Source organism: Monopterus albus, unplaced genomic scaffold (genome assembly GCF_001952655.1).
Source record: "Monopterus albus unplaced genomic scaffold, M_albus_1.0 scaffold126.1, whole genome shotgun sequence".
Classification (NCBI taxonomy): domain Eukaryota; kingdom Metazoa; phylum Chordata; class Actinopteri; order Synbranchiformes; family Synbranchidae; genus Monopterus; species Monopterus albus.
This window is the reverse complement of record NW_018128006.1, coordinates 687,194-713,608: the sequence shown is the minus strand read 5'-3', so window position 1 is coordinate 713,608 and position 26,415 is coordinate 687,194. Positions and strand designations below refer to the sequence as shown.

At 40.2% G+C, this 26,415-nt stretch overlaps 1 protein-coding gene across 1 annotated transcript in view; it reads left to right on the top strand.

Moving 5' to 3' along the window:
* LOC109967132 (plexin-A1-like) overlaps positions 1-26,415 on the top strand; it is a 274,553-nt gene that overhangs the window by 196,236 nt on the left and 51,902 nt on the right. Inside the window, exons 11-16 of the mRNA XM_020612491.1 lie at positions 3,647-3,743; positions 9,620-9,843; positions 19,861-20,012; positions 20,945-21,065; positions 22,274-22,410; positions 24,835-25,002. Coding sequence (XP_020468147.1) covers positions 3,647-3,743; positions 9,620-9,843; positions 19,861-20,012; positions 20,945-21,065; positions 22,274-22,410; positions 24,835-25,002 — 899 coding nt within the window. The remainder of the gene's footprint in view (positions 1-3,646; positions 3,744-9,619; positions 9,844-19,860; positions 20,013-20,944; positions 21,066-22,273; positions 22,411-24,834; positions 25,003-26,415) is intronic.

Below are 26,415 nucleotides of genomic sequence, written 5' to 3'. Positions count from 1 at the left end.
AAAAAAGCTTCCTTTGAGAAGGTGAAATACTTGGCAATGACTGTGAGCACTTCACTGCATTAAGGAATACTTTATAGTAACATTTTGTGAATAAGTAAATGTTTTTGCCTTGTAAACTGAATAAATATGAACATAAAGTATGCTTAAATAAGTAACTGGTGACCGGCAAGACCATTTTTATTAATTACTCAGGTGTCAGGACGCTCAGCTGAGTATTCCCCTCAGGTAAGATTTTAGCCACACTGATGGAAATGATCTCAGGATGGTAATGTCAGTCCACCATTTTGATCCACACTAAAATATCCTATATTATTATTATTATTATTATTTGTGATCCACAGGAAATAAATCCTACTGATTTTAATTATCCCAGAATTATGGCCATCAGCCTCAGCTGTACTTAATATTTAGTGCAAACTCACAAGGAACCTAACACACTAAGATACTAAACATGCTTTAAGTGATGGGTTAATGGTTTTAATTAAATCTCCTTCAAATTCTTTTTTAATTTTCACCACTGAATTGGCCTACAACTTGCCGTTTACTCCAGAGTGTCACTGGGATGTGAGTCAGACAATGGGTGATGCTCAGTGTGACTGCATAGCACGGTGTCCCACTTGTGGTGGTGTTGCAAACCATGTGACACAATGAATAAAGCATGTTGTGGCGGGCAGCAGGGTGGGTAGGGACTGACAAGAGAACAAGCTCACCCAGTGTTTTGGTGCCGGCAGACAAGTCGAAAACCCTTAAAGTTTAATGGAAGCCACACCGCAGAGAGCAGAGGAGCAGCACGTGGATGTGTGTGTGGGTCCTGTGGTTTCACTGGGGCTGCTAGCTGCCACACACAGGCCTGTAGCCAGTGGGATGTAATGGTGATGCTAATAAAGTCCACAGCCTACCTCATGTGTGATGGATTAGTGTCACACTGCACTAGTGGGAAGAGAATTAGACCACTTAGCCTTTATTTGTGGCCAAAGAGTGTTTCGGTTGAATCCCTTTGCTCTGGAGCTGCTGACCTCTCAGAATCCTGTGGTTTCACTGTGCTCCTCTCAGCTTCTTGCTGTCTTAATGGAGATCTGGACTTCCCACATTCCTTCTTCTGTGACCGCTTACAATGTCTCTTATTGTCTTGTTCCTCTTGTTTATGTGCAAACCCCATTTTCAGAAAAGCTGGGACAAATGCACTGCAAATAAAATTTGTGATTTGTTATCTTGCTTGAACCATTATTTAACTGACAAAGGTACAAAGAAAAAGTGTTTTGTGTTTTCACTGACCAACAAAGTTAGAATTTGATGCCTACAACACACAAAAAGTTGGAACAGGGGCTAAATAAGACAGAAAAGTTTATAGAATATTTTAGTAACACAGCTCTGGAAGATTCCAAAGTTAGCAGGTTAATTGGGAACAGGTGAGGTTATCATGACTGGCTATAAAAGGAACATCCACCAAAGGCTCAGTCTTTGCAATAAAGAATGGGCTGTGGATCATTGCATTGTGCCAAACTTCACAAGAGAATTGTCAGTCAGTTCAAAAGAATATTCCTCAAGGCAAGACTGTAAATTTAGGTCTTTCTCCATCTACAGTACACAATATTCTGAAAAGATTCAGGTAATCCAGGGAAATCTTATTGTGTAAAGGCCCAGGGCAAAAACCACTGTTGAATGTGTGTGACCTTCGAGCCTTCAGGAGCCACTGCATGAGAAACCCTCATGCTACTGGGATGAATATAGCCACATGGGCTCAGGAGTTCTTTGGAAAACTGTTGCCATGTAACACAGTCCACCACCGCATCCAGAAATGCAACCTGAAAGTCTGTTACACAAGGCGGAAGCCATCCATCAAATCTCTGGGCCCGAGCTCATCTCAGATGGACTGACAGACAGTGGAGATGTTCTGTGGTCAGATGAGTCCATGTTTCAGCCTATTTCTGGGAAAAATGGACATTCGTGCCAAAGATAGAAAAGACGATCCAGACTGTTAGCAGCAAAAGGTGCAAAAGCCAGCATTTGTGATGCCATGGGGGTACACCAGTGCCCAGGGCATGGGTGACTTGCATATGGGTGACGGTACCATCCCGCATAAGCATATATTGGGATTGCGTGCTACAGTAGCATGGCTTGATAGACACAGAGTGCAGGTGATCAACCGGCCTGCCTGCAGTCCAAATCTGTCTCCTATTGAAGATGTATGGCACATGACGAAGAGGAGGATCAGGGAACAGCGACCACAGACTGTTGAGCAGCTGAAGTCTTGTGTCCAGCAAGAATGGGCCACTTACACTTGCAGTGATTAGTATCGTCAGTTCCCAAACAATTAAACAGTGTAATGCAGAGGAAAGGTGATGTAACACAGGCATAAACAGGCCTCTGTCCCAGTTTTTTTTTATGTCTTGCAGGCATCAAATTTAGCATTTGTTTATATTTACAAAATGCAATTAAGTTGGTCAGTAAAAACATTGAAAACCTTTTTTTTTTTTTTATTCTGATAGTGAAATAAAGGTTCAAGCAAAAAATTCACAGATTTTTAGTTTTTCCTGCATTTTGGAAAATGGCCCAACTTTTCTGGGAGTGGGGTTTGTGGCTGCACTTCTTTTTCCTCTCTTTGTCTTTTTTATTTCATCGCCTTCTCCTTGTGGCTCCAGGCCAAAACCAAAACCAAGATTAGTAGCTTTGCTGGTATGCATGAGTTTCTGGGTTTTGGAAGACATTCACAAACAATGTTTTCCATTTTATAGGGATACACAATCAGAAAATGCTCTCGTGATATTTCAAGTGTCAGTGCTTTTCCATCTACCTCAAATTCCTCCCTGCCAAGTCATCCCTATTCTTGAACCCAGGAAACAAACAAACAAAAAAAAAAAAATGCCAAAAGCAAATTAATGTTTTTTTTAATGGTGTTGTTAAATTTGTACATTTCTGTGCAAAAAAAAAAAAAAAAACACTCAGCTTTAATGTGACTCTAAAATACAGAGCAACATTCACTCCATGATACGTTTGGTATTTGAGTCATGGTGAATCAGAGTAGAGTTGAGAAAACTGTATCATAAGTGTGTGTCTGTGTGTGAGTGTCTCAGGCTCCATTACCCATATGGGATGGCCGAACTTCGTCTACCAAATCCAGGGTGTCAGGAAGCAAATTGGAAATGCCAATTTCACTTTCCACTGCTCCGTATCTTATCTGTCCCTTAGCCTCATCCCACCACTTAGCTCATGTGTAAATGAATAAGGTCCTCTTACTTGTCAACCAGTGTCCGATTCCTGTCTGCTTCTGCCGTTCTGACCACCTCTCCTCCTTCCTCTCCCCTTCTTCTCTTCTCTTCTCCTCATCTTTTCCTGATTTTCTACTCGTCACCTGTTCTCTCCTTTCTCACCATTGCCTCTCCTCCCTTCACTGCCCCGTCTTCGTTCTTCCATGCCTATTCAACTGTAACCCATCTGTTATTTCTCCATGAGTATTTATAAAATATGTCTGTTTTGGTGAATATGGATTTATGCACCCTCGCTTCACTGTTTCCAGCGAACCAGCCGGATTGAATCATAATGCAAATAAAACAATAGCTCATATGCAATTCCAAATTTGCACTAAATCTCTTATAAATCAACAATTTCTCACCCACTCCTTGTCTGTGTTTCCTGTCTGTCTCAGTATGACTACGAGGGCAGTGACATCAGTGACCTGCCAGTCGACCTCTCAGTGGCGTGGAATGGAAACTTTGTCATTGACAACCCATTTAACATTCAAGGTAGGACATTTTCTTTCCTTTTTGTTGCACCGCCTTCCTTGTCTATTGGTGGAGCATGTGGGCATTGTTCCATGGCAAAAATCTGATTTATTCCTGCTTTTTTTTTGTCTGTAATGGTCTTCTCTGGAGCGACAAACCTGTGGGCCTGCTTTTCTCCTTCATAAAAAATCTATAATTTAATTTTTGACAACCATCAGGGAGAAAGGTGAAAGTGTACCATCCATTTGGAAAAAACACTATTCTTGTCTCGGGGATAAAAGAGGGGCCGAGAGAGTGATTGATGGATGGTGATGATAACAAACATCCCACACAGAAATTAATAGGGATGATGTTAGAGAGGAAGATAAACAAATGGAGAAACCAATAGGCAGACAAAAGGACGAAGAAGAAGAAAGATGGCTGGATGTCAGGTTGATAAATGTGCCGTGTAATAGTAGGGGGTAGATGAGAATGAAGGGATTGATAAAAGAAAATAGAAAGCAACATGGAGGGGCGTCATTTATTAATCGCTATTTATGCATGAAGTGGAAAACAATTACCCGTTTTAAATTCTTTACCAACTGTGATACTGTATACTGCGTGATGGAGGTTAATGATTTTAGACGTCCCATTACAGAAGATAATGCAAGTTCTTGCTCTCAAGTGTGTCACACAGTCTTTTACTTGCCACTGGCATGTCTACAGTCGGATTAACTAACCCTCTTGACTCTTTTCTATTTTGCTCTATTCACTATTTATTTCAGCCTTAAAATGGCACACATGCATGTTTTAGTCCCACACCCTCTGTGTTCTATCTGACCTCATTTTGATAAATGTCAGACATTTTGTAGATCGTCTGGAAATCAGTTGCATATTAGTCATGACCTAATTCTTCTGTCCATGTTATTGTGTTTAAAATGTGCTCCTTTAAGGTTTTCTGTGTGTCTGTACTGAAAGATTACCTCTTGGGAATAAACATCCTGTGAGCAGAGTAAAGGATTGTAGCTGCCATGATGAAATAAATAATCACATTTCTATGCAATCAAGTAGATGGATCCTACTGTATAGTGTAATTTTCAGCTCGATTTGAGAACTGTTCCTAATCAGACAAGTATTCACCTGAGCAATGCAGGGCCATAATTAGTGAATAACTGATTCAAAAGTAGTATCAGCATTTATTTAGTGAGTCAAGTAATTATGCACACAGGGGTTTAACATTTTAGCCAGAAACATATTAGGATTTAAACCCATCAGCCATAACATTATGACCACTGACTGCTGAAGTGAATAACAGTGGGTATCTCATTACAGAGGCATCTGTCAGTGTGTGAGACATATTAGGCAGCATTTCCCAGACTAAGGGTTTTGCAGTGGTTAGTACCAACCAACAGTGTCTAAGGAAGGACAAACTGGGAACCAGCAACAGGGTCATGGACGCCCCGAGGCTCACTGATGATGAGGTCGACCTACTGTAGATCCTCTTCAGAAGATTCCATTTAGTTTGAATCTTTGTTAAAATGGGTGAAAATGAGAAAACTGTACATTGGTCTTTATGAAGAGAAGCATTCAGAGGCTATGGTGGTGATATCACACCTAGAGTGGGGAGGCTGGTGAATTAGTCTAAAACATGATCTCTAAACTGTCGTCACGACCACAGTTTTCACTCCTTTTACATAGATTTTCACTGAATGGTCGACAAATCTGTGCTCTACCTGAGCTGCAGAGTGACACGAGTGCCAACCCACTGCTGCACTGACTCCTGTGTCCACAGTATTAGGCAGGTGGTCATAATGTTAAGGGTGATCAGTGTATAATGTTTCATCATAGTAAGTTCTAACTATAGTTTATAGCTATATCTAGCTAAAAGTAATCCAGGTTATTAAGGTGCAATAAATCTTCCCTTCATGAAGGTGGTAATGTTTTGTTTTTGTTGAAAATTGTTTTAGGGAGGTGCTGATACATTGGTGGTACTGTTGAACTGTACTGCATTAAACTGATAGGTATTTCTATTTACTGTATACTAGTGAGACTAGTCTAAATATCAGAAGATTAGTTATCTTTGTATAAACTGAATGTGTTAAACTGTTGTGGTTGTGTCATTTACTAGTTGCTGATGGAAAATCTGTGTTATATTCAATATGTTGTCAAGTAATTCAGTTTAACTGCTGTTTGAAATGTCTTTGTAGTCAGTGAGAAGGACTTCATAAAGTTTTTTTCACACTTGCACTTCAAAAGCAACTCTGGTGCATTTTCCCATTTGTTCTGGTTCATTTATGCTGCTGGGAAAGTTAAGTTCAAACTTAAAATAGCTGGTCAGTGCTGTGTTCATGATGCAGGGTGTTAGTAACCCAAGCTGTGCAATAAAGAAGTTACCTGTCAGTCCGTATAAGTTCATGATTACCCATTTTCTGTGAACACAAAACTTACTAGAATTAAAAGGCAACAATGTCTGATGTTTAGCCCTGCTAGCAGTGTGGCACTCTGGGTGTCTGTCAGTTGGTCCACTACTTTGTTCCAGACTAAAATATTTCAAAAACTGTTGGATGGCTTTTCAAAACTTCCCAGCCAGCGTTCACTTGGAGTATTCCACTGGGTCGAGTGATGCACTGACTGACCACAGACAAGGTTTAAGTTTCTGATAAACATGAGTATAGATTATGGATCGACCTTAGAGATGATTGGGTGCTGTTTCTTGTAACAAAAATATTCATTCATTCATTCATTTTCTACCGCTTAGTCCCTGAACGGGGTCACGGGTGGGGCCGGAGCCAATCCCGGCCGGCAATCGGGCGAAGGCGGGGTACACCCTGGACAGGTCGCCAATCCATCGCAGGGCCATAACAAAAATATTAAGTACAGTAATTAGCATAAATGAAAGTCAAACTATGGCTCCTATAGACTTCATTTGTTGAGATTAAATAGCTAAAACATTATGACTAGAAATTGGACTGAAATATAGCATAGAAAACAAGGCTCACACTATCCAAAGACACTTTTGTTGTATTACCCGATAGCACCTCCAAATCCCCAAATTTCCTGAGAGCTAAGTGGTGATATTTTGAAAATAAACAGTTTACAGCTGAGTTGAAAGCGGTCAGCTATGAGGAACTGCTGGGATTTGATGGCACTCTTGCAAAATATGATGAGAGTATCCTTTTGCACAGATTGTCTGGGTTTAAAAGTCAAGACTGGGCTTTACACAATCATGCTCCAGATATGTTTTTATACAGAAAAGTTAACCAGACAACTCTTGTCGGAGGCCCCAGGGATGCCTGCCACAAGCAGTGCTTTGCATGTGCCAGCATGGTGTTGAGCTCTGGGAGTTCTGGACTGTGAAATCCAATGTTCTTACAGGCAATGTGTGTGACTTGACAAGTATGTTGCTTTATGCAGACAGCAACCAAGGCCAATGGTGTGTTTCTCAACAGAAGCCAAAGACAGGATTATGAAAGAGCCAGCTATGGATAAGTAATTAGTATGAACACATTCCCACCTCACCCCAAACACACACAGTTTATTATGGTTATTTTGTACTTAAGCTTCACAGAACACCTATTGTGGTTATATGAGTTTAATGCAGTGTTATTCTTCAGGGTTTAAAACAAATGTGCATTATAAATTCATCATCACTTCTACAAATCTCATAAAGACCTTCTCCTCTTCTCCTCCTTTGTCACTCCATTCTCTATTAATCCCTCCCCGCTCTGTTCCTTTCTTTTTCATTCTAAATTGGAACTGTTTTATCCATCTGAGGCAGGGCTGCTCACCGCTGACCCAGCTTTGCCCCAGTGTAAAGTGGAGATGTTAATGTTAATTAAATCATTCATTTGGTTCAGATTAATTAGCATCGCGCTACTTTTAAGCTGAGCCGTGGCTAATCAGATTATGGTGAGCGAAGGGCCGAGGTGGGCAGATGGATCCAAAAGAAGCTCACTTTGAAGTCCGACCACCGTCTGTCTGGTGAGGAGGAGGAGGGAGGAGATTCTTTCATGCTCTCTCTCTGTTTTTTCATGTCATTTCATTTCTAATCTGCTTATCTGGTGTGGCAGCAAGCAAACTTGGCTGCAGGTTTTAGTAATGCAGTATCCACTGAGATGTTAGACATGAACAGATACCAAAACAAAAATCCAGCAACCTGCCCATTCACTGTACCAGTAGATCTTGCCCTCTTGTTTGCATTTCATTCTTCTGTTTTTGCTGGTTTCTCTAACCTCCCAGATTCTCTTAAATTACCTTTTTGTCTCTCTCACGTTGTCTCTCAGCTTGCTTCATTCTCTCCCGTTTTTTTCAGATTCTCTCACTATCTTTAAGTTCATAACAATTCTTGTTTCTGTTTAGTTAACAAGCTCTTTCCTGCTTCCTTTCATGTCCCTCTCCTCGAACTCGTCAGGTGTTTGAGGTTTTAATTATTTATTTATACTTTATTTATTTATTCACTTTTTTTTTTTTACTTTTAATGACTTTTTCCACTCTGCAGAGGAGAGGAAATGGTTTTGTGCACAACAAATTATCAATTCCCTTTTGGCATTAGAAGACATTACTTGTTGAATTAATTTCTGTAATATCCCTCTAGGTTGCTTGTTCATGTTTTTTTTAATGTTGTCTTTTCGCTCTATCTGTGAAAACAGTTATTCTCTCATCACCATGGCCTCGGAGTGGTGATGAACACTGGCTGAAGGTTTCCGGTGTTATGTGGGTGATTAACATCAGTTTAAGATGTGTCTCCTCTCTTCTTCACAGTCAGACTCCTAATTGCTTTTTTCTTACCAATATTGCTTTTTTTTACCATTTACAAGAATTACAACTTTCTTTTCATCAAAAATAATATATTATTATTAATAAAGTAGTATGAGCTATAAAAGGTCTAGTTTTCAAAATAAAGTATATACATTAGAATAACAGCAATGGTGATTGCTATTTAAATAAGTTGACTGAAGTAACTGAAATGTTTTACCTCAAAAGCTGAAACAGATATTCTTGTGCTGTAAAATGAATACATTTGCACAACTGTACCTCAAAATAATATTTATCCCAGTTCAGCACTGTGAGAAAACTTATGTGCTTTCTTCCCTGAGGAGATCTGTGTCATGTCAGTATGCTAAATAGGAAGGTAGCCAGCAGCCAGTTAGTCAAGCTTAGTATTTAGTTTTGACACATTGGAAACAGAGAGACTCGCTCTTTTCAGAGGTAAAAAAAATATACACATAAAATAAATAGCTACCCAAAAGAACATCTAAAACTCACAAGTTACTTTAATCCTTTTTGGTGCTAACAAAACACACTTAAATGTTACCATTACATTAGTATAATAGACATCAATTTCCCTTTGAATGTGAACAAAAAAATCCCAACACAGACATACAAATTAAAACCACACATGCGCAGAAATATATGGCACAACTATTGCTAGTAGATCAAATCCTGTAAGTGGAATAGTGCTCCAGTTTTATCAAGCACACGCCATTGTAGCAGCATATAAAGTTTTAATGAAACTCAATCTGTGTAGCAGTAACATGAAAGTTGGTTAGGAAAAAGCACAAAAGGAGAGACAACAGGGAGCGACAATCCCACTGCACCAGTGTTAGCCTTTGTTAAAAAAAGCTCTAGCCACCAGTATTTTCTCATACACAGGTTGTTTTTTTTTTCATAATTCTGAAAAGCTGAAACATGAAATAATTGAGAAAAGAAATTCTCAAGTGAAACAGGGATGTGACCTTTTATAATAAAACTTTGTCTCATAATGAAAACTCATGCTCTTGATGTTGACTGGGGGGAAAAAATGCACGGTTACCTTGCTAGTTAGCTAGCCTGGCTCATCTGAGTCTGACTTATCTTACATACATACAGTTACACTCATATTGTGTTTGTCTGTCTCACTTTTTGTGTCTCTCAACCAGCTCACCTGTACAAGTGCAGAGCGCTGCGGGACAGCTGTGGTATGTGCCTGAAGGCTGACCCCAGGTTTGAATGTGGCTGGTGTGTTCAGGACAGAAAGTGCTCACTCAGGCAGGAGTGCACCGGCGGAGGAAATTCCCACCTCCCACTGCAGCTGGCTGAAGGTGGAGGGTGGATGCATGCCACGTCTGGAAACAGCCGCTGCACCCACCCAAAGATTACAAAGGTAAATGTGTGTATGTGTGTTTGTGCATATGTATGGCTGCATGCATTGAACACAACACCATGCTGATAATGTGTGTATTTGACAGGATGCTATTAATGTGTCTTGTCTTTGTGTAGCTGCAAATGAACAGATGTCACATTATGGCTATGTGTGAAATGTGGCCATTGCTATGTTTATATGTGCATGTGTGAATTTTTTACAGTTAGTTGGGCACAGTAGATAGAAAAAGAACCTTTCCCAGAGAACCAAATATGGTAGAAATTACAGAAAAATTCAGCTGTGTAGACATTATTACATGAATAGACTGTGTTTTAAATTAACTGGTGCTCAGAAACATGCAGTTTGATGCTACTTTGGCAGCATGAGCCCTGACCTCTTTGCTAACACAGCAATGCAAAACCCATACATCCAGCACTAACATAACACTTCCACTGTTGTCGCCTGCACAAACATTCTGTATCTGGAGAAAAGTGGAGGCAGCATAAGTTGAGAGAGTAGAAAGTTATTATTTGTAGGAAAGTTAAAAAAAATACTAAATCCACCATTCACAGTCAGCAACAACCAAAAGAATCCTTCTAATCAAACGTCCCTCCAGTGTGACCGTTCTAAAATCACCTGCAAAGAAAAGTGGTGTGGCTTATTTGAGCACCACATCATAATCTCATCAACTTGTGAGGAGTGTAAAGTCACCTGCAGAGATTCATGTCTGCTAAGCCTTGATAGGCTGTTGCATCAGCTCATTTTGTCAAAGCCCCTGTGGTCACGAAAGCCCTACGTGTCCTGAACTCAGAATGAAAGCTGCCCTATTTTAATGTGTTGCTATTAAAACACACATGTTGGGACCTTGTTCCTGCCCTTGGCACAAACATGGTTTTATTACTATGTTACACCAAACTGGTACTCTACGGATAGAGGCATATATGGATTTGTTTGGTTTTCTTTTGAACAGCTTTGTTATGTTGACTTTTGTGTGTCACTCTCACTGTGTATTATGTCTCTAGAAAACTGGGAGTGGTCAAAATCCAGCATTGGTCAGTTCGGTCAGGTTTTCTTCAAACGTTTTATTTTTTTTTCAGTCAAGATTTTTTTTTTTTTTTGCCCTTCTTTCCCTTAAATAGTCCCATATTTCCTCTGATGCAGGTACAAAACCTGACAAAATTCTCACTTGATATAATCTGTCATCATTTATTTCAAGACCAGTAAGTCATTAAAGCCTCACTTCTTGATTAAATGACCAAATTCAATTGTGTTTTTATAATTATTTGCTAAATAGCATTTTAAAAATAAGACTTTGTGTGATTTTTTTAAATATATCCCAACATTATAGGGTCATGCAATTGCTTCAGAAACATACTGTTGGACCAGTGTTATTCTGACTCTGACTTTACAGAACTGGTAATGCCACTGACAGAATGTTAAACCCTTACTACTAATATACAATATGTTGACATGGAGTGTGGGAGGATGAGCAAATTAAGTAAATGATCAGAACAGAAGACAGAAAAAAGGTGGATGGAGGATGAATTTTCCCCAGTCCTGCTGGTTCTTCCTTTTCTGGTTGTTCCTTGTGCATGAAACCTGCTAAACTATATATCTGTTGTTCCACCCTGTTTCTGCTGCTGCTTCTTGCTATGTATATGCATGCTGTGTTCCCTAACTGGTCATCCATGAAAATGTGTGTATGTTTATGTATGTGTGTGTCTGGATGCTCACTGCATGTTTTGCTGCATGTTATAGCCTACTAAATACATTAGATTTACATATACAGTATGAACAAAGGTGTGAATACTTCTGTAGAGAAGGGAGAGTATCAGTGATGTCTTTTTAAATTATGATGCTAGTACAAGTGGAGTCAGGCTGGGAGTAATAAATGTCTTAAGAGTTATAAAAGCAAAAAGTAAAGAAACATCTCCATATGGGGACAAGAACAGGTGTCACTGTTCACTTGATTTATGGATTCATTTTGCATTGTGTAGCTTCAGAAGAAGTAGGTACAGTAAAAAAAAAGTTTTTTATGAAGTAGATTAACATGAGTACCAATACATTACATACATATGTACATACTTATTCTCTTACTGATGATTCAGAACAAACACAAATACTTTTTTTAAATAAGTGAACAATTTAAGGCTGATTGTGTAACAATGTGTGCTACATTTGACAGGACATACAGCACACACAGAGTATGCTAACCATTCAAAGATTAACCTCTTCAGTAAGTGGCAGGCTAGGGTCAAGATATGGTAAATACTTTAAGATAAACCAGATTAATTAGTATCTGTGGTAACAAAGTTGACTATGACAGTTGCTCAGTGTTGAGATACATGCTGCCTGCCTACAGTAGGTGCTCTGGCTAAACACATAAAAAACCCAGTAATCCTCCAAAGGGAGGTGCCCTGGAGGCATCCTGATAAGATACCCAAACCACCTCAACTAGCTCCTTTCGATGTGAAAGAATCAGCAGTTGTACTCCGAGTCCCTTCCGGCTGCCTGAATTTCACACCCTATCTCTAAGGGTCTGGTACAACATCTGCATAACTGCTGATGCTGCCCCTATCTGCCTGTCAGTTTCACAAACCTGTCAGAAACGGCGCGCGTAATGCGGCCGAAAAGTGTTTGGTGAACTCATTAAATGGCCAGACAAGGAAGTGATGAACAAAACCGTCTCTTTAATAAGAGAACTAAAACTAAACAAAACCATACAAGACAAGGTGAACACAAAACTCACGGTCGTATCAGTCCCAGGTCAGAGCCAGCAAACACATACATCCAGGGGAATCCAAAGTTCGTTGTCCAAAAGAGAAAGTCCGATAATCATACACCGTGGCAGTCCGTAACAAGAGGGCGAGGCAGAATAGAATAGTCCGAGGTAACAGTCCGAGATCAGAAACACAAAATACCAAAACTGAAGAAAATGCTGGAAAGTCAGAGCTGGGGTCTAGAACAATCTGGCAGCGTCCTTGTGGGGGGATGCTGCCTAAATAGAGGTGAACACAGGTGCAGGATAATAAGGAGCAGGTGAAACTAATCTGAGTAAGGAAGAAAGTAAAAAAAACCTAAGCTATGGTGAAACAAAGCAGGAAGTAGAATCAAAATAAAAGCCTGATGGGAAGCAGCGGAACTGAATCATGACAAAACCATTTTACCCTCACTCGTGAACAAGACCCTGAGATACTTAAACTCCTTCACTTGGGGCAGCAACTCACTCCCAACCCAGAGGGAGCAGTCCACCATTTTCCAGCAGAGCACCAGACTTGAAGGTGCTAACTCTCACTCGGCTGCCAACCGCCAAAGTGCATGTTGGAGGTCACGGACTGATGAAACCAACAACATCATCGGAAAATAGCAGAGATGCAATTCCAAGGTCCCCAAACCGGACACTTTCCTCCCCAGCTGTGCCTTGAGATCCTGTCCATGAAAATCACAAGCATGGTTGGTGACAAAGGACAACCCTGAAGAAGGCTGAGACCAACTGGGAACATGTTTGGCCTCTTGCCAAGTATACGGACACAGCTCTCACTCCGGTTATACAGGGAGCTAATGGCTCATACCAACGGCCCCGGTGCCCCATAGTCCGGAAGTACCCCCCACGAGATCCTGTGAGGGACCTGGGTGCAGGCCTTGTCCAAGTCCACAAAACACATGTAGACTGGGATCCCTCCCAGGATCCCTCCAGTAACCTTGCAAGGGTAAAGATTTGGTACATAGTTCCACAACCTGAACAGAATCCACATTGTTCCTCCTGAATCTGAGGTCCAACAATTGGTCAGAACCTCCTTTTCAGCACCCTGGGCATAGGGTTTCCCAGGGAGGCTGAGTACCACGATAAATGGAGGATACTTTCTGGTCACCTTTTTTAGAATGGGAACCACCACCCCAGAAACCCCAAATTGAAAGCATGAGCGTGTTATCAGCTAGGTTTCTCAATATTGCTTGAGCTGATTCTGTCAAAAACAGAAACAAAAACAAAGTCCAGTTCTGAAAAAAGAAATTCCCCAGTTTAGTATTCTCATGGTTTTAAAATATTTGAACATGCGTATTGATTATTTGTTTGTGGCACTATTTCCAAGAAGGACTTTTAAAAATGACCCATTGCAAAGCAAAGTTCCCGGACTCCCAGTCTGTTCAGAATGCCTGAGCAGAATTAACAGCTGTTGACCTTCCATGGCTCGTGTGCTATTGGTTACCACTGAGACCACAGCAAGATTACCATGTTACAAAATACACACACACACACACACACAATGTGTGCATGGGCTGAATGACAGACTACTAAGAAACCACTGCTATACTGATGATTTGATGTGTCTACTATGTGGTTAGTACTGTAGTATAAAGGTCACACCACCACAGTGCGAAGCCACAGGACTTTATGTCCACTGGATTCCTGGTTAGTGGTATTCAAGAGAGTGGCCAAACCTTAACAAAAGTAATGGCAAACAGAAAAAGATTAACCTGATTTATTGCTACTTTTAAACCTTTGGAGAGTCCATGGACTGCATTAATTATAAAGCTAATTCAACTCTGCAGTGTCTTAAAATTTAAAAACACATGGTGGGGGAACCTTTTATCATCATTCATCTTCCATTTTCAGTCAGGACAGTCAGCAGACTGGGATCACTCAGCTGGGATCACTCAGACATTACACAGAATTTGTAGCAGGGAGCTGACACGGTAAAGTCAGCTAAACATCCGGTTCGACTAACTTGGAGATTTGTGCTCTCACATATAGCTCTTCTGGGTAATGTCTGGATAATTTCAGGGTTCCGGTGCATGTGTGAAAAGGGCTTAAGTCAGTCATTAATGATTGGTTAGAGAAAAATTAAATCCTCCCCCCAAACAAAACATCTAACATGAAAAGCAGTGTCATACTGAATAATGAATAGAAACAAAATTGCCATTCAGTCTGGTTATCCAACTAATCAGTGGTTTGTGGCATGATGCTGACAGGGTCTGTATTTTACTAGTATGCATCCACAAGCATTTGTGGTCCTTGTGTCAGCTGAAACCTGCAGTAGCTCAGTTTGGCTGCTCATGTGGAACAGTTATATCTGTTACCATTTTGTAGTTATATCCTCAGGCTTGTCAGTTAGTGCTTAAAGGTGGATCTGTTGAATCAGATCTTTCTTTGCAAAACCGCCTAAGGTCTGTTTTCAGTTTCAGGGCATCTGTGCTTTACATTCCCCAGAGAGTGGTGATTATGTGCCTGGATGTAGTAGTGTTGTGTTAAATCACTGCAACATGAGTCCAAAGCTGCTTGAGGTCCCATTGCCACACTGTGGTGTGTGCCTGCATGCCCACAGGCTCAGTGAGCACTGGCTATCACGTTATGCGGCATTACTCTTTTGGACATGCAAGAGTTTGTGAGGTTCCAATGGAAATCCACTCTCAGCTGTCAGAGGAATATTATAATGGTGCAAAAACATTAGTTTTTCATTCAGTATGTGCAGTGGTCTGGCTTCGTCTTCTCTACCACAACGATCATGTTTCAGATACATAGCTAGAGATCATAATGTGGTTGATAAAAGGAATGTTTTTGCTTCCTTAAGTCTACTTGTTTCATGTAGTATGAAAGGCATCTGCATTTGGTCAGCAGTCCTGCATCCTGTTGGTTATCCATGTAACCTGTAATATTTTCTCAATGCTCCCCCCTCAGTGGTTTTGAGGAACGTTGAGATTTCCAGTTTTTGTTGGGCCCATTGTGCTGAGTGCATGAGGTGGCAGTATGAACAAAATACACAGAAATCACAACCTCACCTACAGTGTCATCTCACTAATATGGATGGGGAGTGACAGACATTCATAGAGCCACCAACCAAGTCAGAAATTCAGTACTGAGAGATGGAGGTCCATCTTAAAGGACAAGGCTGCTGATCGTCTGTGTTTTTGTTTCTGGCTTTTTCAAATAAGATGTACTTCGTACATTTTGTGAGGAAGAAACGTCTCACACAGTGCAGCATTGTGGCTCATGAAGTACTCCGATTGTTTATTTAAGTGAAAATAGTAATACTATAGTGTATAATACTCTGGATTCAAAACAAAAGAACAAAAGTATTAGCATTAAAATACACTTCAAGTACCTGACGTTAACATACTCATTATGTAAAATGGCACATTTTACATGAATGTATGTTATTAGGCGGCGGCTATGGTTCAGGAGGTAGAGCAGTCATTTCCCTAAATGGATGGTTGGCAGTTCGATTCCCATTCTCCCCACTCCATGTAGTAAGTACAACCGTTTTCTCTAAAATGTAGCAGCAGAAAATGAAAATACTCAAAACTGTACTCAAATACAATACTTGACTAAATGCACTGAGGTAGTTTCCATTTATGCTCACTATGTTTTAATAGTTTCTGGACAGCAATGGAGATCAAGAACACAGGCATTATAATGGGAACACGAAATTCATGGTTGGCTTTAGTCTTTGTATGGGATTTGTGGGAAAGAACAAAAAAGAAAGTCACTGGCCTTATCGTTCAACTCGCCCCCTAACCTAAGTTCTGTAGCTTTTCTGTGCTGGTCTCTGTGTGATTTACACATTGTGGGTAACATTATACATTAGAAGTAAAAATAATTTAGCACCTGTGTTCATCTGTGTTCTAATGGTATATATGCATAGAATCCTGTCAATCTGCCAAGCTCTGCTGACTGTTGTGTGTGTTTATGGTGTAACAGTATGTTTCCACAGTCATCCCTGGTCCCTTTCTCAAAGCCCCCCCTCAGATGATGGTGGTAATCTCTTTTTACAGCACTCCTCTTTTTCTGTCTCTGTTGCCTGTCTGTGGCTCTGCCAGTGTTTAGCCTAGTGGCTAGCCGATATTGTGTTTTGTGGTATCATAGCTTAATTCTTCCAAAACCATCTAAAGCTCCATTTCCACACCCTGACATCTGTTGTCCATAATGTACCCTGGAGCTTGATGCCTGTTCGTCTCTGGTCAGTGTTTACCAGCAATCGTGTTTGTGGAACCAAATTGCTGAGGCTCTACTGGTGCCTGGGGTTCCAACGTGAGTCAGCTTCCAAACAGTAGGACAGGCTGTTCTAGCTCTGCTCTCTTCATTCAGATCACTCCAGTTACTATACTGTTTTTCACAGTAAGGCTTTCAAACCCCAACTCATTCATTCCAACATACTGTACTGTGCATTCAGGCATTACTTTGATTATTCAATCATAATTCAAACTATTCAAATTCAAAATCAAATAATAAAATAAATAAATCTAAAACGTTTGTGGAAAGTCAGGAGATGGGTACAAAAGAATTTCAAAGGAATTTTCTATCCCTGGAAGCACAGCTAAGTCTATAATTAAGAAGAGGAAGGTGTTTGATACGACCATGACTCAGCTCAGGTCAGGCCGTCCCTCCAAACTGGATGGCAAAGTGAGGAGGAGACTGGTCAGAGAGGCTACCAAGAGTGCCACTGTCCAGTGACAACTCTGAAGGGGTGACAGGACTTCATGGCAAAGAGTGGTCATTGTGTGCATGTGACAACAATATCACAAGCGCTCTTCAAGTTTCAGGTTAGAACTAAATTGAACTCTTTGACCTCAATGTGAAACGGTGCGTCTGGTGGAAAGACAATACAAGTCACCATCCAAAGAAGACCATACTTACAGTGAAGCATGGAGGTGGTAGCGTCCTGTTGTGGGGGTGTTTCTCTCCAGCAGGGACTGAGGCACTTCTCAGGATAGAAGTGAGAAAGGATGGGGCAAAGTACCATCAAATTCTTGAGGAAAATCTTTTGCCATGTGCCAGAAAGCCAGAGATAAGAAGAAGGTTCACCTTTCAACATAACAATGACAATGAAGCACACAGCCAAAGTGACCATACAGTGGCTGAAGGAGTAAAAGGTCATTGTTCTCACATGGCCTAGTCAGAGCCCAGATGTGAACCCTGTGAATTGACCTGAAGGCTGCAGTCCGGTCACCAGCCAGCGCGACTGAGCTTGAACAGTTCTGTAAGGGAGAGTGGCCGAACACTGCTCGGACTAGATGATAAAAGCTGGTAGAGAGTTATCCAAACAGACTCAAGGCTGTAATTAAAGCAAAAAGTTGTTCCACAAGCTTTTAATGCAGGGGTGGGGGGTGGGAGAGATTCTTTTCCAAAATCCACTTTTTTATTTTTTATTTTTCAGAACTGTTGATATTTTTCTTTTACTTGTATTTTGTAAGCTGCATTGAGTAAATAAAGCGGCAATTTTTTTTTTATTTCATTTCACGCTGTGAAACAACAAAATGTGATTGTTTTGAAATGGGTGATTCTTTTCTATAACCACTGTGTTGTGTATTCTGTATGTTTTTTATCATTACATCAACTTCCATTTTCAATTCAATCTCTTATATTTAAACTTGAATTTGAGCATTTTCATTCAGAATGTTTCTCTTTCCATTCCAATTTTAAATTTTCTCAATGTTCTCTACGTCAGGCAATGCAACATAGTAAAGTTGTTTATATACTATTTCTTGAACCATCTGTTTATTTTTATGCGGGGAAATTCAAATATTAAGGCTTCTTCTTCATCTATTAATGATTGCACCAGAGGTACTCTTGCACAGCTACTCCAGTGGTGCTGTTCATTACCAGCAGTAAAGACTGAATCAGGGTGCTGAAAAGGGTTTGGATCTCAGCTGACTTTCTCTGTATAAAGGTTTGGAATTAAATCTCATGTGCCTGACAAAACAAATTGTTCATTCTCCAAACGAGTCCACACTGTTGAAATCACCATTTGACAAGATCTGCTGTATGGTACTTTGTTGCGGTATAATAATAGCAGTACGGCACGATACTGTCGCTGCCTGTGTTTGCATTTCCACACTGCGCTGTCTGCTCAGCCAAGCACTGCAGAACAGGGCAGCAGACAGATTACATATAATTACCTCATGATGTGCGTGTTAGGGACTAGTGTCGCCTGTGTATGTCTGTGCTGTAGTGTGTGTGCGTGTCTGTGACAGCCACTGTCCATCAGTCTCCATATTTGTTTTGTCACACCACACCTGTCCCCGTTATGCGCCATAATCTGGATAGATAAATCACATTACGGTTCTGTGGCACGACTGAGCGATACACCGCCACAGCCCCAGCAACGAAGCCAAGACAACGTAATAAGTTTCAATTAAACCCTCAAGATGATGCTGGTTTCGTTCTGTGTGTTGGCATAGCTTGTTTTTTCCCCCTCTCTTTATCTCATTTTCTTTGTTTTCAAAGCAAAGAGGGTGATTTTTCTTCATTAAAACTTGAATCACCTGATGTGGTCATTTCTGTATATGGTGTGTGTGTATGTGTGTGTGTGTGTGTGTGTGTGTGTGTGTGTGTGCTTTGTGGGTTGTTGGTTCTATGTCTTCTTATGCATGTTTATGCCTTTGTATCTATTTGAGAGTACAGTCTTGAGGTATCTGTACTTGAGCATTTTCATTTTCTGCTACTTCATACTTTGACTCCACTACTTTTATTTTAGAACTTTAGTTACTAGTTACTTTTCATAATCATATTCATAGAAAAAACACTGTATAATTATAAGACTTCACTAACCTATGGTGGAAAATTCACAAGCTTCCCAGCAGTAATTCAAATTAAATGAACATAAACTAGCTCAAACTAGCCCCCCTTTACCAGCTGCAACATTAAATGTGATGTACACAACAATGCATCAGTAGTTATAATCCAATAATATGATATACAGGAATGTGAAAAGTGCCATTCTGCATAATGAGTACTTTTACTTTTAGTACTTCAAGTATGTTCATACTTTTGTACTTTCACTCCAGTAACATTTTGAATGCAGGACTTTTACTTGTAACAGACTATTTTTACACTGTTGTATTGCTACCTTTACTGAAGAAAAAGCTCTGAGTACTTCTTCTACCTCTGCCGTTTTCAGATTTTAAACTGGTTAAAAAGGGGCAATACACAATCTGAAACTGTTGATTTTCCTTCATCCTGTCTTTTTTCTATATACTCTTTGTACATGCCTCTTCCTCTGTCCATCCTGACCTTTGTCCTCCATCATCTTGTTGGTCCAGTTGTTCCCTGAGACTGGGCCTCGTCAAGGGGGAACCAGAGTGACCATCCTCGGCGAGAACCTGGGTCTGCAGTTCAGAGACATCCAGATGGGTGTCAGGTTGGGCAAGGTGCCCTGTGTTCCTATTGAGGAGGAGTATGTGAGTGCAGAGAGGTAAGTTAAAGAACAGAGGAAACACATAAAGATGTTCATGCAAGCACCCACACACACAAATAGTCAAACACACATGCAAGGTACCCACAGACAGCAACTGCCTCTCTCAAAGAAACCCACAGTTATACAACTGGAGTCACACACACCAAAGGCCATCGCCACCAAACTGCCTCTGTCATCCTGACCAGTGAAACAACAGAAAAGGGTCAACCGCCACGTGTTTCTGTGTAGGCGTAGCTTTACTCAGCAGCTGGAAAGCTAGGGCTTTTCTGTATTTGTAAATTCCATCTGTCGTTCCCCTCCATTACTCCCTACATATGCTGTTTCCTTTATTTTTCTCCTCCCCTCATCCTGACATTTACTCCTCTGCAGAGTCCTGCACAGCCAAGGAATTGAGTTCACGCAGATCAAACAATCTCGTTTTTGTGCAGTTAGTCGGGAAATGATGCATGTTGAGATAAAGGACATCTCTGTTCAAATATTACACATCAGTCATTATTCCTGACAGTCCCCTGTTTCCTAGTTCGATTTCTTCTTTTCCTTTCTTTCAGCAGTCCTGAGACATGGTTTCAGATATATTTCATAGGGTACTTTGCTGCAGTGTACTATGCATCCAAAGCCTACTGTGGTCATGTGACTGACCATTTATTCCCTCCTGCTGTGTCTAAAGCACAAAGCACAGGGACTGCAGGTGAAAAATGTAATACCTCTGAATATTCTTCATCGGGAACAGTAATGTCTGCATGTGGACTAATGTGCTGTGTGTCCTTGTTTTGTTAATTTGGCTAGCACAGTTTTGTCATTTTGCAAACCGGTTAATGGATAAGATGCATCTGTTACTAAAGAATAACCATAAAAAAAATCTAAATTTACAATTTGATTTACCCTGATCTCTTCCTCTCTCCTTTTGGTCACAATCTTTTCTTTTACAGAATAGTGTGTCTGCTGAACGATGCTACTGGCTACAGGGTCCAAGAGGCTCAGGTGGAGGTGTGTGTGAGAGACTGTGTCAACGACTATAGAGCTCTGTCACCAAGGCCATTCACATTTGTGGTAAGATCCATACAACTACTACACACCCCCACCCCCCACCCCCTTTTTTTTTCCTCAACAAGCAATAACATAAATGTTTTTATGTTGTTGTTGTTGTTTTGTTAAAAAAGTGGGATCAGATACTTTGTTTTTCCTTCTGACTTATTTATTTATGTACTGTATTTAGTTTCTATGTGGTTTGTTTTGTTAGATTTGTTTTTCTGTTCTTTAATGCACAGTAAGTGTATGTTTGGTATTAAAAAATAATATCCACAAAAATAGGTTTTTCAACCTATTTGTGTGTTTTTTTCTTTTTCTTTTCTGATATCAGTGGTTTTATATGGACCATGATGCCTTAAAATGTTTTATTGAAGGAAAAAAAAGCTCCATAAACTGTTTAATATGACAGTGACTCTGTGAGGAAAACTCAAAATATAGAGCTTGTTTCTAGTGTTTTGTAGAAATAATGTTCAGTTTTTTTTTCATTTCAGTGCTTAACCCTCTTATGTTGTTGTAAAGTTAAAAAAATCTAAAAACAGTAAAAAGTATTTTATTGGTATGAAACGTCTTCCGCTTGGCTGAATAGGTGTAATCAACGTATAAAATGAAAATGATTCATTTCACATATTTTCAACCTCCGCCTGCATGTTTATATTACAAAGATACTGTTTGGGTATCCTGAACAGAAGAGGTGTCTCATGTTAATTTATCAATATCACTTCATAGAAAGAAAAGATTTCAAGATGTAAAATAAAATTTAAAAGAATCAATGTTATGTAAAAATAATGTATTATATATGTACGTCTTTCCAATGTACATTACAAAAAGTTTGAACATGCATTTTTTAAAATGAAAAACAACTTTATTATCCTCATTCAACCATAATCTGTGAGAGGTCAAGAACACCATTGCACTAAATAGTGATTGAAATGGTAAGTAATGGTAAAATTAACCCAGGAACATCACTGCTGTTCCTGAGAAATTAACATAACAGGTGGGTTAATGACTTTGTCAATATAATTAGCTAAAGTCACATTATATGCAGTATACTGTATTTATAGGTTTGGTTTTATGTCATCCCACACATTCTTTTTGTGTCATACTGTTTTCTTCATTGTATCTTCTTGATACTGCTTATAATTATGCATGCACAGAAATTACAATCATGTTGTTTTTCACCCACTAATTTTGGTATTATGGTAAACTCACTCATTTCCTCTCTTCTCTAGACTCCATTCTTCACCCGTATCCAGCCATCTCAGGGGCCTATTTCTGGCGGAACCCGGGTCACCATTGAAGGAAGCTATCTCAACGCGGGCAGCTATGTGTCTGTCAGCATAGGACCACAGCCCTGCTACTTCAAAAAGTAAGAACCTTTTTAATCTAAATGCCTTTTTAACTGTCCCTATGGGAAAACTGGAGCATCACAGCAGAGGAGAATAGGATTTAGATAAGAAAAAGACAAATAAAGAAAACTTATGGTAGTAAAACAAATCCCCAATTATAACTGAAGGCACTGTAGATAATGCAGGAAACAAATAAATAAAGATAAAGAAAATAAACAAAACACAAGTAAACATGCTTTGTTTAAAAATTTATTTTTGTGCACTGCAAAACAGTATCATGATCATGAAGATATTACATGCACATGTAAGCATGTGATCAGTGTGTGTGTGTGTGTGTGTGTGTGTGTGTGTGTGTGTGTGTTCTTGTACCTGCTACATAGTGAGGACCAAAAACATTTTTATTTATTTATTTGCTACAGAGTGAGGACATTTTGGCAGGTCCTCACTTATTGAAACAGCTTTTTGAGGGTTAATGGTTTTAGGGCACAGGTTAGAATTATGTTTAGGTTAGGATTAGGGTTAGGCATTTAGTTTAGATGGTTAAAATAAGGGACTATGAAATGCATTATGTCAGTGAGTGTCCTCACAAAGACAGAAGTGCAAGTATGTGTGTATATGAGAGAGAACGAGAGATCATGACTGCTTGTGGCTTAGTGAGTGTGTTGCTTGCAAACACAGTATTTCTTTGTCTACACTGACTTTCCCTAATCTAATGCATGAAGGAATTCAAACTATCACCACAGTTGCTTGCATGTCAAATGCGTGGATTAGCCTCTCACAGCTAATCTCTATTGAAACAGCTGTATGCTAGCTTTGATGTCACAGCTGGTGTTTCTGTGCCACAGCGTCCTCACAGTAATCCAACACTTCATCACAACTATTCACTCACCTCAACTGTCTTTGTCTGCTGTGCCACAGCTATGTGACTGTGCCTGTGGCATCTTATGAAGGTTGCTGGACATGTGCTCTTTGTGAATAAGTTGCTATGGTTACAGGCAGGAAATAAATTGGGCCGGAGCCCACCAGAGTTAAGCCCCACCTCCTGACATCCAAATGGCACCCTGCCGGAGCTCAGCTCCATCGCCTTGAGCATCACAGTGTTGGCAACTCTCACACTTCTGGCTTGGAAACATCCACTTTCAGACACTCTCCTACGTTGTCCAAACAAATGCAAAATGTAACTCTGTTTCTTTGACTTTATTAAATCGCAACACAACCAATATGTCTGTCTCCACATCGAAGAGGCGCTGTGCGAAATTAACAAACGTGGCACAACAGCAGTAACTCCATTAATTATTTAAATCTTCTGCTGTGACATTATGACCTTACTGCAGCCTTATTAACCTAAATGCTTTTTTGCACAGCAAACAGTTCAGCCTTTGCACACAGATTTACTGTTTCTACAGTGGCACACAGCTGCGTGTTCAGGATCAGTCCAGCACCATTAAAGCTGTAGCTTCATTTTTTATTTTCAGCAAAATTCCAAATAGACTGTTGTTTACTCTGAAGAATCACTTTTTTTCTGGCTTGTTGAGTGTTTATTAGAGAGAGTTTTTGCTGCTTGCATGCAATGCAATCTACAGTATTACTGCAAGCATGGAACTTATCTAATCACTGAAATAAATAATATATAAGGCAACAGATAGTAGACCTAATGGAAACATAATGTATTGTACTCAGCCTGTGAGTTTCTGCAGATAGCGATGTGTCCTTAGTGCAATGATGTGTCTATTTCTATGCATGGCCAGAAATTTCAGTTATGTGAACCATAAATTCAAAACAAATAAGTAATAACTCATTTGCCACTGGCACTAAAGGTTCAGGGTACTGGCCTGTGTTGTATTTCTTCATGGAGATGAACTTGTTTCTCTCAAATGTATTTAAAGGGTCAATTCAATCACATTAACAATAAATAAATAAAATAATGAATTTCTTTGAAGTCCATGCTTCTTCATAGTTGTATTTGACCATTTACACAGCTTTCACTTGAATATTAGTCATGCACGTCCCCCCTCTGACTGGGTGGCTTCCATTATGTAAAGAGGCACAATAGAATGTGCAACCCCTTCATTAGAGTACTGCACATACAAACACACACATATATGCGTCACTCCTCTGAAGTCATGGCCCAGAAAAGCAGCCACCACTCAACTGTGCTAAATACATATTAGATAACGTAGCAACTGGGGACTACACGCAAGACTGCACTCAAGCATGGACCCACACATGCACAAACACAAACTCTTTTAATAGAAACTTACAGTATGTGAGAAAGCAACATTTTCAAAGTTACTTATGATGTTGTTTAGATTTTAGCTTTGCAGTCTTCCATATACAGAGCTCTGTGTAAATGTAGCACTCGTCTGATTTTGGCCACTGTCTAAAGTATAACTAATGAAATGCTTGTTGATCACCCTACTCCAACTTTGCTCTTTTCTGTCCAGGAGGAATGCCCGTGAGATTGTGTGTGTTACACCAGCTGGACTGGCACCAGGCAGTGTATCAGTTTTGGTGGACATTGACGATGCTGAACTTATAAACCCTGAGGTCAAGTTTAATTACACCGAAGACCCCACTGTCCTGAAGATTGAGCCTGACTGGAGCATTGCCAGGTAAACAGCTGTTTTCCGTAATCATTTACTAAACTGGACTACTATTATTTCTTGTATTTAATCCAGTTAGGGAGCCTAGTGGCTTAAGGAAGTCACAGTTTGAATCTGCTTGTGATGCAGCAACATCACCAGGACAAATCTGAAGAAACTTTGTTGAAGCAGTTGTTAATAAGCAGCCTAATTCTAGATGACTGCGAGTTTGGATGGAGGTAGATTGATGGTGCCTCCAGAGATTTCTCATCTGACTCAAGCAAGACATTTTTAATAGAGGAAATCAGCAGTAGCCGCAGCAGCTTGGCTGGTCCAGAAATGAGGAGCGTGAGCGTGTCAGATTCTACAATCCATTAGTTGTTTGAATGTAATTGTTGACTGAAGAGGCAGCGAAAACTGATCAGCGGATGGTGTGTGAAGCTACAGGTCTCTGCCTGAAACTATGGGATTGATACCCAGCTTTCCACAGTCTGTCATGCAGCACTGTACTGTAAATATCCCCAGCTAAATAAATAACTTCTCACTACTCAGCATTGTCGGCAGCATCACTGGGAAGGACACACACAAGCATTAAATTGACAGTGAAGCAGATTTAATGGTGGGGAGGACAGACACACAAATTGGTCTTTATGATAGATACTTCATGATGGATACAGCAAACCTAGTCCTTACCTCAGTAGCTTTTCTGAAGGCCCTCATGGACTGGGTTTTATATCTCTTTGGGATGTTGGGTGATTTTCAGATTACTTCAGTGATTTTAAACCTGTTTCTGTCCTCACATGGGTTTGATTTTTCTCCTACTGCCACAGTATTAATTACAATCCCACCTGCCAGTCCTTGTTTGACTCAAGTTCTGTGTGGATCTTGGATCTTTAAGTGTAAGAGCTGGATGTCAGCTGGCAAGGGAGGTCACAGTTTTCCATATTTGCCTGTTACAAACCACCTCCTGTGATTTGACAGTGCCTAAAATTCGGTTAGGATGAATGAGCCTACAGTATTATGTTACCATTCATCCATCCATCCATTTTCTAAACCGCTTAGTGCCAAACGGGGTCACGGGGGGCTGGAGCCAATCCCAGCCAGCTGCGGGTGAAAGGCGGGGTACACCCTGGACAGGTCGCCAGCCCATCGCAGTATTATGTTACCAGTCTAACATATTATATCAGAACACATGCTGTATGCTTTTTCTTTCTGTATACTCTGTGATATTGTGTTTTATTTATTTATTTATTTTTTTGGACTATATAGTCTTAATTTATTTCAAGATGTTGAAATAGGCAGCTATGTTGCCCAATCACCCTCATTTTACTTCTTTCCCTCCTGCTCCTTTCTTTCCTCTTTTCTTTCCTGTGTTGCTTCCTTTCCTGCGGTGACTCATCAGTAGATGGTAGCACATAGATGCAGAGCTTGTTAGGAAAAAGT